The sequence below is a fragment of the Hippichthys cyanospilos genome, chromosome 1 (assembly GCF_059441005.1).
Source record: "Hippichthys cyanospilos isolate Australia breed blue-spotted pipefish chromosome 1, RoL_Hcya_1.0, whole genome shotgun sequence".
Classification (NCBI taxonomy): Eukaryota; Metazoa; Chordata; class Actinopteri; order Syngnathiformes; family Syngnathidae; genus Hippichthys; species Hippichthys cyanospilos.
In genome coordinates, this window is record NC_142369.1 from 35369035 (window position 1) to 35382159 (window position 13125).

At 43.0% G+C, this 13125-nt stretch overlaps 1 protein-coding gene across 5 annotated transcripts in view; it reads right to left on the reverse strand.

Annotated features, from left to right (window-relative positions):
• fkbp15b (FKBP prolyl isomerase family member 15b) overlaps positions 1–13125 on the reverse strand; it is a 69524-nt gene that overhangs the window by 7000 nt on the left and 49399 nt on the right. For all 5 annotated transcript variants that reach the window (XM_088414884.1, XM_088414875.1, XM_088414866.1 and 2 more), the window contains 3 exons: positions 10648–10746; positions 2824–2931; positions 499–1064 (listed from right to left, as the gene is read on the reverse strand). In XM_088414884.1, the coding sequence (XP_088271010.1) occupies positions 499–1064; positions 2824–2931; positions 10648–10746 (773 nt within the window). The remainder of the gene's footprint in view (positions 1–498; positions 1065–2823; positions 2932–10647; positions 10747–13125) is intronic.

The following is a 13125-nucleotide window of genomic DNA, read 5'->3' on the forward strand; positions in this document are numbered from 1 at the left end:
GCAGCATCAGGAGTAATTAGGGGTTCAGTGTCTTGCTCAAGGACGCTGAGACATGGTCTCGATGGTCGGGAGATCAAATCCACAGCCTCTCGGCTGGGAGACGACCACTCTACCACTGAGCCTTGCCGCCCCTGTCAGCGGGTTAGGGTTAGGGTTAGGATTTTCATACATGCTTAAAACAAGTGTTTGTGCTATGCAGGCTTGACTTTCTAGGGCTGCGTGGTGACATCATTGCACAGGGCGCCGAAGTATGGATGCTGACAGGAAGAGCATCAATTTCCTTTTGTTTCCAATAGCAATACTGTATATTGACATTTTAAAACAATTTAAATAATAGTAAATGAGAATCCAGATTCATATGTGAATCATTTTATTTCAGCACACCCCTATTATTTGAAACTTAAAATAATTAATCAATCTCAAGAAATACAAGCAATACTACAACATCCACAAACTAGGTCAAAAAAGGTTATTAGAAACCCCTAAGGGAACACCCACCTTTTATCTTTAACCTGACTGAGCTGAACTTTATTTGGTGGTGGTGGTGGCTTGACTGGGGGTCCGATGGATTTCTGGGAGTCAGTGTCCTTTTGTTCTGAGATATCAGTATTTTCCATTACAAACACATCATTCACACTCATTGAAGCTGTCTGTTCCTGTTCAACCAGAGTTAGGACATTTTCATGTCCGGCCTCTAGATTTGCAGGCTCATTGGTCTCGTCTAATGCCTGCCCCTGCTTTGCAGATCCTGATGGCAAGTGTGTGGTTTTTAATGCTGCAAATTGGAACTGTTCCTTTAAAACCGATAATGGTTCCTGTTCTTCAGCTCTATCTGGTATTTGGTCCCCACTACTGTGGTGATGATGGCCATCCACTGTCTGAGGAACAGCCTCTTTTAAAGGTTTCCTGATTCCATCCTCTTCATTGACAAGGAATGTGTTGCATTTTTTCTTATCTTGTTGTTTCGAATAATCTCTGTCTGTTTCCTCTTCTTGCTCTGGAAACTCTTTCTCTTTAATTCTTGTCTGGGAGTCTTTGTCATGAAGGAGATGTAAGGTTATATTCTGGAAAGACATGAATGATTGTGAAAAATTAAATAAACAAAAGAAATAGTATGTACTTAGAACAGCAGCTGTAAATGCCTACTAAGAATGATAGATGTTTCATGACAGAATAAGCATTCCTATAACCCTGCATAGATTCCATCGAGGTAATGTATAGAATTTCTTTGCCTCTTCCAAGTAATGCAGTCAAAAATCTTGCTTCCTATTTTTGTGCATCATAAAAATTCTATTTGAGATTGCATTAAAAAGATTTGCTATTGGATTAAAATGTAGGTCCTCTAAAAGTCATTTTACGTACAATGACTTTAATGTCAATTTTTTTTTTTTTCCCACAATGGGAACAAACAATGTCCCACAAACCTTGGTGACATTGTTCACTGTCCTGCAATGAAATTGACCAGAAAATATTGTATGTCACTTTCAGCAACTGAACTCTCTAGATTGTAGGGCTTACTTATCAAGTACATACTTATTTTTTATTTCGTTTAAATATTTTCCCCCCATTCGAATTTGAGTGTGTGAGAGAGGAAGACAATGAAGAGTGAGGCTGTGATGTGATCGAACGCAGATGTTTTTAGCCAGAAGACAGCAGAAATACATATCACAACTCCAGCGTGACCATGATATCATGAACTTAGGACAGTGGTTCTTAACCTTGTTGGAGGCACCAAACCCCACCAGTTTCATATGCTCATTCACTGAACCCTTCTTTAGTAAAAAATAAAATGATTTTTTTTTTTTACTGGTGCGCGAAATGAATTGTGCATTAATATCACCTTGTTCAAATAACAAAACCAACACAGTGGGTAAAAGTACCAGTTCCCCGCCGCCACGTCGTGAGTCCGTACGGCGATCAACCCTTTAGATCGCCGGTCGCAGGGGCTTATTTGCCTGGATTGGCGCTCGGGAGATAACAGGCTAATTCCGGTGTGTGGTCCCGACTGAGAAGGAGGTCTCACTCTGCTGCTTATCCAGCGCTCTCAAAGCGAACCGGTAGGGAGTTTCACTCAGACACATATACAGCCCTCTCTAAGCGGTCTGATAGGGAGGTCTCACTCTGCTGCATAAACCAGCGACCTCAAAGCGGACCGGTAGGAAATCTCAGAGCAGGACGCTTTCAATGACTGTGCCCACTAACTGCAGACTAGATTGAGGGGTGGACCTCTGCGGCGGAGGCTCCACCGAACCCATGAGACCGACTCACCGAACCCCGAGGGTTTGATCGAACCCAGGTTAAGAACCACTACCTTAGGAGAACAGTGAGAGGCGCTTTTAATATTACGCGAGCAAGCTGGGTGGTCAGGCTGGGAAAGGACAGTGAGATCCCCAGCCAGTAGGCCACCCTATTTGACAAGACCTTAGTTGGCAGGTTTATGATTGTCATCAAATGATATTTGGAACACTAAGCTGGCAACTGACTCTTTAAGTGATTCCATGTGTTTTAGATGAGGTGCAAAGTCCAAAATTCACATTGCAACCTGATGCAAACACACTTATTTCGAGCTTTGTAGTACTTGGTATTGGTGACAACTAACCCTTGTTCTGGTATAGCTCTGAAAAATAGTGGAATCCAACAAACATATCAAGTTTGAAGGTAATCAGTAAATCAGGAACATATACATCCACCTAACACATTTGTACGTCATGCATTTTACATAATTATTCACTTCTCCTAAGATGTTTGCTTTTTGAATGAACTGTGTGTGTTCATTTCGACTAAATGTATAAAAGTTCCCCAAAATTCTCATGTCACACTTACCTTAATCGTATTTACAAGGACAGCCAGCACAGTTTGGCCACTGTAAGACTCACTGAGGTCAAACTCTCCTCGTAGAGAATGAAAAACACCATTCATCACACGCTTTACCTAAAGTATAAGAGGAGATCTTATCATATTGGATCTTCAGATAACGTCCAAAGGAAGCAAGACTCTTAAATATGAACAAAAAATATATATACACTCTTATCCATGTACTGATTTAATACTTGATTTTCACTACTTCAGCCATTTGTGTAAAAAAAATAAATAAATAAATATATTATATATATATATATATATATATATATATATATATATATATATATATATATATATATATATATATATATATATATATACACACAAGGCTTAAAATACATAGAACAATAGGCCCCGTGTTACAGCGTTCCTGGCTGACGTTATTTTTATGTTGCGGCGTGGAATACTGAGTTTTTTCATCTTCTCTTTATGGTATTTTCCGGGTTTTGCGACAAAAACAACTGTCATGACCCTAGGGGCGTGGCTGTATTTGTGCTGTTTCATCTCCATCGGCAGGTGTTTTTAGGTAATTGCACTTATTTTTAGTTGCCGTCAATGCCTCCATGCAACACATCACTACAGTGCCGGTCTGCTATTGGTCGGCGTCTCCTCACGGAGAAGCTGGTCTACTATTGGCTGGCCTCACTCGTTTCAAAATGGCGGAACGTTAAAGCTTTGTTCAAATGTGAGTGGTCACGAAACCGTATTTCTAGTGCATTTTACTGCTTCAGTCAAAGTTGAAAGGATTAGACATGGGTCCCAAGATTGCTAGTGATGTTACAGAGAGAAATAAGAAGATGATTTATATGAAAACAATTCTGGAGATAACCCTGACTAGGGAATATGGGCATAACAAGCACCACTCAAATAAATCCTTTCCATATTTTTTATTATGATTTCTGATTGTATACATGTATATTATATACACATAGCACTTACTATACTATTTTGGTACCAATTATTAATATGTATGTACAATTTTGATGTGTTTACCTGTGGTTCTAAACGCATTAGATGGCTACCTATATCCCCCCAACTCGCTACCTATATCGCCCCAACTAACAACAGCAACAGAAGTGCCGCGCTGAACGAACTGTAGCAGGCTATCAGTGAACAACAAACAGCACAACCAGGCGGCTTCATCCTCCTCACTGGGTATTTCAACCATGCTGATCTCAAAACTGTTCTCCCGATGTTTCATCAACAAATCCACTTTGCAACAAGAGGACATAATATCTAGGACTGTGTTTACACTCAGCACAAAGGAGCATACAAAGCAACCCCCCTCCCCCACATCGGTTCGGTGCCTCTGACCACCTCACTATTATGCTAATGCCTGCATACAGTCAAAGAGTGAAAGTCATCAAATCTGCACTGAAAGAAGTAAGGGTGTGGCCAAAGGAGGCGCCTCAGCACGACAGGACTGCTTTGAGTCAACAGACTGGGACATTTTTAAGGAAGCAGCAACCTACAACGGCATCACAGATATTGAGGAGTACACAGACACGGTGACCTCCTACATCACCAAATGCATGGACGACGTGACCCACATCAAGAGGATCACCACACGGGCCAACCAGAAGCCACGGCTAACAGGAGACGTCCACAGGCTGTTGAGGGCCAGGGACAAGGCCTTCAAAGCTGGGGAGAAATCAGCCCTGAGAACAGCGAGAGCCAACCTGTCCCGTGGCATCAGGAAAGCCAAACAAGAATACACAAACAAGATAACTTCTCACTTCAAGGACAGCAAGAATGCACACAGCCTATGGCAAGGCATTCAGGCAATCACAGACTACAAACCTGCACCACAAAGCTGCGAGAGCGACATCACTCTGCTCAACAACCTAAACAGTTTCTTTGCACGCTATGAGGAACAGAACAGCACCTGCCCACAGAAAACACCACCACCTTCGCACGACCAGCCTCTGTGCCTGTCTGCTGCCTGCGTGAGGAGGACACTCTCGACCATCAACACCCGGAAAGCAGCAAGTCCAGACAACATCCCTGGCAGGGTGCTGAAAGACTGTGCAGAGGAGCTGAAAGATGTTTTTACAGACATCTTTAACACCTCCCTGAGGCACGCCATTGTGCCATCAAGCTTCAAAGCTGTCACCATCATACCTGTGCCAAAGAAATCCTCCCCATCCTGCGTCAACGATTATCGTCCGGTGGCACTGACACCCATCATCATGAAGTGCTTTGAACGACTAGTCTTGTCACACATAAAATCCATCCTGCCCCCCAGCCTGGACCCATGTCAGTTCGCCTACAGGGCAAAGCCATCCACAGACGACGCAATCTGCTCTGCCCTCCACCCGGTATTCACCCACCTGGACAAGAAAGACTCATATGTGAGAATGCTGTTCATAGACTTCAGCTCAGCGTTCAACACCATAATACCCCAACAACTCAAACTGAACAAACTGGGCCTCAGCAACTCACTCTGCAACTGGCTGCAGGATTTCCTCAGCCAGAGGCCTCAGGTGGTGCGTGTTGGCAACAACATCTCTGGCAGGATCACCCTGAGCACGGGGGACCCACAAGGCTGTGTGCTCAGCCCCCTCCTCTTCACCCTACTGACACACGACTGCACAGCAACCCACAGCTCCAACCACCTCGTGAAGTTTGCTGACGACACAACACTGGTGGGCCTCATCCCCAACGGCGACGAGACCCACTACAGGAAAGAAGTGGAGCTTCTGACCAGATGGTGCAAAGACAACAACCTCCTGCTAAACATCAGCAAGACCAAAGAGATGGTCGTCAGCTTCCAGAGAGGCCGCACCCAACACCGCCCACTGACCATCGATGGTGCTGCAGTGGAGAGGGTGAGCAGCACCAAGTTCCTGGGGGTGCAAATCAGCAATGACTTCTCCTGGACCACCAACACTGCATCTCTGGCCAAGAAAGCACAGCGGCGTCTCTACTTCCTGCGCAAACTGAAGCGGGCAAGTGCCGCGCCACCCATCATGACCACATTCTACAGAGGAACCATCGAAAACATCTTCACCGGCTGCATCACCGTGTGGGGTGGGAGCTGCACTGACTACAACAGGAAGGCTCTACAACGCATCGTGAGGACAGCTGAGAGGATTATTGGTGCTCCCCTCCCCTCGCAGCAAGAGCTGCACACCACCCACCTCAGCCGCAAAGCCGTCACGATTGTCACAGATACAAGCCACCCTGCACACAGTCTGTTCAGCCTTCTGCCCTCCGGAAAGAGGTACAGGAGCCTCCGCTCCCGCACCACCCGACTCAGAAACAGCTTCATCCACCAGGCCGTGAGACTGCTGAACTCTACCCCCTTCCCACCCGTGAAACTGCTGAACTCTCTCTCTCTCCCCTCCTCTCTCCCACATTCAGCCTTAGCCAGAAGAAACACCTAGCTGGCCCCCCACCTAAACTCAAACTTTGCTCATGCACTTGCAAAATTTGCACAGACTTGCTGCTGCCATGTTTATTTATAATTGGATTTCTATTGCACTAGCGATTACACTTAGAACTATAACAACTACCTCAAATGCACACAACTGGGACAACCACAGCCAGAGTTGTCTTGCCTTGTCTCATACTGTTGGACTGTCTTGTCATATGGTGCTACTTATGTCTTGTTTTGGTGTAATCTTGCCATACCTGGTTTTTCGCTTTTATTTTTAGTTATTAGTTTAGCAACACTAGGCAAAGTAGATCAAATATACAGTCGGCCCCCGGCTTACGAGCACCCTGATTTACGAACAATTCGCCTTACGAGCGTGGATCAGGAAGATTTTTGTCCTCCGCTTACGAACAAACCTCTCGCCTTACGAGCAATTCGACATGCCGGCCATTGAGTATGTAGAAATGTTCTCGTTTAATTGCGTCAATAAAATCAACAGTAGCGACATCATCAATCATCAGTAGATACTTGTGGCAGTAACGTGAATGCTATTGGTCTTACAACGTCACACTGACTGTCTCACTCACGGTGTCTAAATATATTACCATTTAAGTGTAGTGTTTGTACAGCTAAAGGGAAAAACAGCTGACATGAAATTAAATGTGCCGATTGCAGGACAAAGAATTGTCATTGGTTTAAATGTGTGTTTTTTTTAAATTAATTGTCAATACATTCCAACCGTTTAAAAAAAAAGTGCGAATAATTATCAGTCAGTCACGGAGATGCGAATATGCTATTGGTCGATTAAGGTCACCCGGTCTCACTCACGGAGATGCTATTGGCCGGCGTCACACGTCAATCACAGAAATGCCGATATGCTATTGGCCGAACACCTTTATCTAGCTTGATGGGACAGGATGGAAGGAAGGAGAGAAAATTAGTGAAAAACGGAATGTTGTGAAGACTTTGCAAACTTTATCTGTTAGACATAGCTTCTAAAATTACTAGCAGCGGTAAAGAAAGAAATAAGAGGATGATGTTTTAGTATCTGTGTGATTTGCACCCTGACTGAAAGAGTTACTGTAACACTGTAAGACCAATAGCATATCTATCGCCATGTTAACTGTAAGCGTTGGACTCTGCCCCCCTCTGCTTACACCCAGCTCAAGTCTTGTCGTTTCAAAGGTAAAAGCTATTTATCCATTGTATATATTGTATAATGCAAGTGTACAGCAGATTATGTCACTCAGTTTTAATATATGTATACAGTGTGACGTTTTTACCTAAGGCTTCGGCGCGCGTTGCACGCATTCACGAATTAACATGGGTTTGGATTGCCCGCTATACGAGCAATTCGAGATACGAGCGTAGCCGCTGAACGGATTAAGTTCGTAACCCGGGGGCCCACTGTACTGCACTTTACATTACGACTTTAGATAAGAATCTAGTTTTTAGGATTGTCTTGTCTTGCGCACCTGCACTTTGTTACTGTACATGTAAAACGCAGAGGATAGTGAGAAACGCAATTTCGATTCCTTTGTATGTTAAGCACATGTGAAGAATTTGACAATAAACTTGACTTTAACTTTGATTAGCTATTTAACATAGGTTTGGATTGCCCGTTAATGGGTGAATTCGCCTTATAAACTCAACCGCCTTATAAACCGCCTTATAAACCCAACCGGGGAACGGAATAATCTTGTAACAGAGGGGCTCACTGTATTTTGTTTGCGGAGAAGTTTCATGGATCATTGACTTAATTTGACAATGACAATTTTCCCTTTTTGTGGAGGATTTTGTGGACTTTTACTTATATAGCGCTTTTCTACCCTCGGTACTCAAAGTGCTTTACACTAACTAGTCATTTACCTACTGATGACGCAGCATCAGGAGCAACTAGGGATTCAGTGTCTTGCTCAAGGACACCGAAATGGTCTCTATGGTCAGGGAACTGAACGCACAGCCTTTCGGCTGGGAAACGACCACTCTACCACCGAGCCATGCCACCCCTTAAAAACAGTAGTATGACATTACAAACAATTATTATTGTTAACGTTACAGTGTTCCCCCGAGACAAAGATAACTGCAGTACACATATTTACTTAAGTATTTTTTTACAGTAACTACATTGTTATCCCTTCCCGTTTCCATCCCTTGGCCGTAGTCAGGGAACATGGAAGGCTGGATTTGCCCTTTTAAGTAACACCCCTTGTACGTCGACTTTGAGTGGAGCCTGTAGCTCACTAAACATAAAAACGTACAGTTTATACTCGAAGTTCCAATTTGTTTCCACAGCATTTGTAACCAGCTCATTTTCCTACACTGCATAATTCACCAAGAAACACGGTGTAAATGATGTGCTGCAGTTTAATCACATAGTGAAGCCAGTTCGTCGTAAACTTTATTTGAGTGAAGGGACTTTATAATCGGCAGTGAAGCTAACACTGCTCACACAGATTTATTGTACCAATCTAATGCCTGCTGGTGAAGATTAGGAAAAGAATGTCAACGTGAGTGGGAGCTACTACAGGAGATTATTTCATTTTTGGAGCTATTGGAGAATACTGACAATTTCCCGGAAATAAATGACACTGATTGGCTTTGTGATTTAGCCTTTACTGTGTACATACTGACACACATGAATGAGTTAGGTGTGAAGCTACAAGGGAGAAAACAGTTTGTGCATGAAATGCAAGCAAATATCAGAACCATCAAAACCAAGCTGGTTTTATTCTCGAAGCAAATGTCAGAGAAATAATTTGCTCATTCCTCCACAATGGCTACTTTAAAAAGAGGCCCCACAACATGTGTACAACCTACATGAGGAATTATTCAGTCAGTTTTGTGATTTTGGAAAAATTGACAGGGCATTTCAGCTGGCGCCATGTCCCTTCTCAAAAGACCCTGAAACGGTGTCAGAGGAGTTGCAGTTTAAAAATGACTGATCTCCAAAGTGACATGGTGTTAAAGAACAAGTAAAACTCCCTGAAACTGAATGACTTTTTTGCTTCAGTAAGTGTAGCCAAATTTCCAAACATCCAGAGGATGACACAGAGGTTGCTGGCGTTGTTGTGATTAACACCAACAAAGTCCCCCAGAGATCTCAGATTGGGTTATGCACATCTCAGATCTGTTCTGAGAATTACCACAACTGAAATACCACGGAATCTCCAAACTTCTCATACCTGAGTTTTCAGCTACTCAGCATCTCCAAACCTGAGACCATGGTCCTCAGTCGGAAAAGGGTAGAGGGCCCTCTCCGGTTCGGGGTCCTGCCTCAAGTGGAAGAGTTTAAGTATCTCGGGGTCTTGATCATGAGTGAGGGTAGGATGGAACGGCAAATTGACAGGCAGATCGGTGCAGCATCCGCAACACCCTATACCGGTCTGTTGTGGTGAATAAAGAGCTGAGCCAAAAGGCAAAGATCCTGGATACAAGTGAGTTTCCTTCGCAGGGTGCCCGGGGTCTCCCTTGGAGATAGAGTGAGAAGCTTGGACATCCGGGAGGGACTCGGGGTCGAGCTGCTGCTCCTTCATGTTGAGAGAAGCCAGTTGAGGTGATTTGGGCATCAGGTTAGGATGCCTCCCAGACGCCTCCCTGGTGAGATGTTTCGGGCATGTCCCACTGGGAGGAAGCCATGGGAATGACCCAGAACACACTGGAGAGACTATGTCTCTCGGCTGGCCTGGGAATGCCTGGGGAATCCTCCCAGAGGACCTGGACAAAGTGGCCGCGGAGAGGGAAGTCTGGACTTCCCTGCTGAGGCTTCCGCCCCCGCGACACGACTCCGGATAAGCAGAGGATGATGGATGGATGGATTACCACCAGATTTCGATGCACTGGCTAAAATTGTCGATCAACAACACTGTTCTCATTAAAAACTATGTTAATACTTTAATGCTTTAGCTCTGTTTATGTTTGATATGTAGTGTTAACAAATGCCCCTTTTTTTATATATGTATCCTATCTTGTTGCTGACCTAGCCAGCTGTCAAATTTAAAAAGTCAATGTGGCCCCCGAGCCACAATGTTTGCCTACTCCAGTTCTAGGTCATTTGTCCCACTATTTGGGGGAATTATTGTCTTTTGTCAGTTTATATTTCAATGACAGTTTTGCACCAATTTTGTGTTTGTGAGTACAAAGAAAAGAATGCTGCAACTAAGGCAAAATAAACTGAAGCCTAAATTCTGTTCTGGGGCTTCTTTGTTAAATTTTGCAAAGTAGGTCTTCAACCTGTGGTGGTTTTGAACAAATCTCAAGCCAAGGCATTCTAGAGGAGAATGTCGAGAAGATTAGTTTCAACTGTTGGTCAAATTCTGAATTATAAATTACAACCTTAGTAATTCACTTTTCAAGGTTCCACTCTGTAATTGTGTACATATGCAGAAGGTTAAATAAAAGCTATTTACCTCTCCTGCTGTATCTGCTAAACCTTCTTGCTCAGTCAGTTTCAACTCAAGTTCAGCCACTCGTCTCTCTAGTACCTCAATGGTGGCATGGTGTGACTCCTGGTATTTGTAGGCAGAAAAGAAAAAGGCCTTTAGTTAAATCTAAAGAATGTTCATGTTATAGTAGCCCATGTTTTAATGAAAAAAGTGTACAGTATTAACACAAAAGTGTTCATCACTTTTGGGCATGGTTTCTTTGTTCACCCCATCCCAGTACATTTATAAAAAAAGTAGAATTAAAACAACTCACAGCAAATGCAAATGCAAAAAAGAATCTAAACACGAAAAAGTGACAATAAAGGATTAAACAACACCAATAAAGCAGTTACAGGCTCGACTGGGTAGAAATACTGAGTAAAGAGATATGTGTAAAAAAGGGATTGAAAAATTTCAGTGGATAGATACCCAAACATTCAACAGAAGGCGATTCCATCAAAGAGGAGCACAATAGGGGAAGGACCAACAACCAGCTGACTTTTTATTTACTGAAGAAACGACAAGATGCGAGTTTTGAAGAGCGAAGAAAGTGTGGAGGAATATGTTAGAATAACAAAAAAAACTGTATATAGGTTATCCCATATTTGTTTTTACAACATGTATATTAGAACTGTAGACATGGATATTTTCTGTTGGAGCTGTTGGTGAAGCACGTGTGAGGAGACGACACGTCTCGACATGGATGGGGGTTGGTCTTTGTGTCCATGTGTATTTGTCTGTCTGCATACCTGTGTGTAACGATCTGTGTCTTACATGTTTGTGCGTCAAATTGTTTGAAATGACAAAGAAACTAGTTCAAATTGAACTAAAGAACTATGCGCGATTGTGCTTTATTTAGTCTGCACAAAAGTGGGAATTTTAGATGATGTCAAACCTGAAATTTGTGGGCGAGGGGAGGGGGAGTGGAGCGAGCTTGCTGTGCACTTTATGGTAGATCAGGAAAGAAGAGCATTGCTGAGAACTTTCACTTTTCTGGGATGTGACAGAACCAATATTTTTACCGACAGCACCTTTATTCTTCTTTTTTTTACACTGCGTGTCCCTCGCTTTGCGGCAGTACTCGCCTGCCAAAAAATTAAAGTTTCAATGTCGCAATCAAGTGGCCGAGACCGTGCTAAATATTGTGCTGACAATGCTGCGCTATCGTTAGCTTAGCACTGTAACTACGGTTCAACAGCTGTTAAGTGAAGCAAACGCTGAGCACCAGTTGTCCCAAGTTCTCGCTTCAGCCTTTCTACAAGCCAGGCAAGTGCTCTTGCTTGGCTCTGTTTTGTATTGAAAGCTCAGCTGGCCGTGTTGGATCGCTCCCGGTGACCGCAAAGCGGCTGCCATGATTCATTCCTGCCCACTGCGTGAGCCGTTCAATGTTCCTGAAGTTGATTCGCTGTGGCAACGCGAAACGCGGAAAAAGTAAAAAAAAATTAACTTCACGCGAAAGGCGAAATTTCGCTGCTTGTGACCGCGCGCCGCCATTCGCATCGCTCCATTCGCGTCCATCGCGTCACCCGACGTGCATTCGCGCCCAGTCAAGCGAACTCCATTGATTACAATACAAAACGCTCCGCTTTTTCGCCTCGTTCGCGCAGTATCATTGAACTAAATCATCTCCAAAACATTATTTTGGGTGCTGCCAACGCGGCCCAGTACCAGTTGATCCACGGACCGTTATCGGTCCGCGGACCGGGGGTTGAGGACCACTGATCTGGATGATTTCTAATGATATAGGAATGACTTCAAATTTTATCATTGAGAATGTTTACCAGATGGAAAAGGAATGTGTGTGTGTGCATGGTTTCAAACAAACATAAAAGTTAACAGTAGGGTTGAACAACATGATAAAGTGAGATTAGAGTTCCAGAGAAATATTAGCAAAGTACAGTACCATATTTTCCGCACTATAAGGCACACCGGATTATAAAACGCACCCTCAATTATTGACATATTTTAAAACCTTTTCCATATATAAGGCGCACCTTCAATTAATGACATATTTTAAAAATCTTTCAATCACAATACAATAATACTCAAAATAATAACAATAATAACTCAAATAATAACTCTAAACTCTCAATAGCATAATAACTCAATGTCAATATGACCAACCTTGTTCAACTGTAAACACACAAAAGAAAACATGTAAATCTTACTTAATCAGTTAATTACCCATCTACAAATCCCAATCTCAGTATGATCCATACATAAGGTGCACCTGATTATAAGGCTTTTTATAGGAATTAAGACTTTTAGGTGCGCCTTATAGTTCGGAAAATACGGAAATGTTCGGGGCTTCTAAAGTGTGAATTACAATTGCATAGTTATAAATAGTGGGCGACTGCCATTAAAATAAAAGGATTCAGAAAAATTAGACTGTTAGAATTACGGTACTTAAGTTAATGTTAGGTTCAAGCAACCTAGAACATTTGACAAATAAAAAATAGGGGG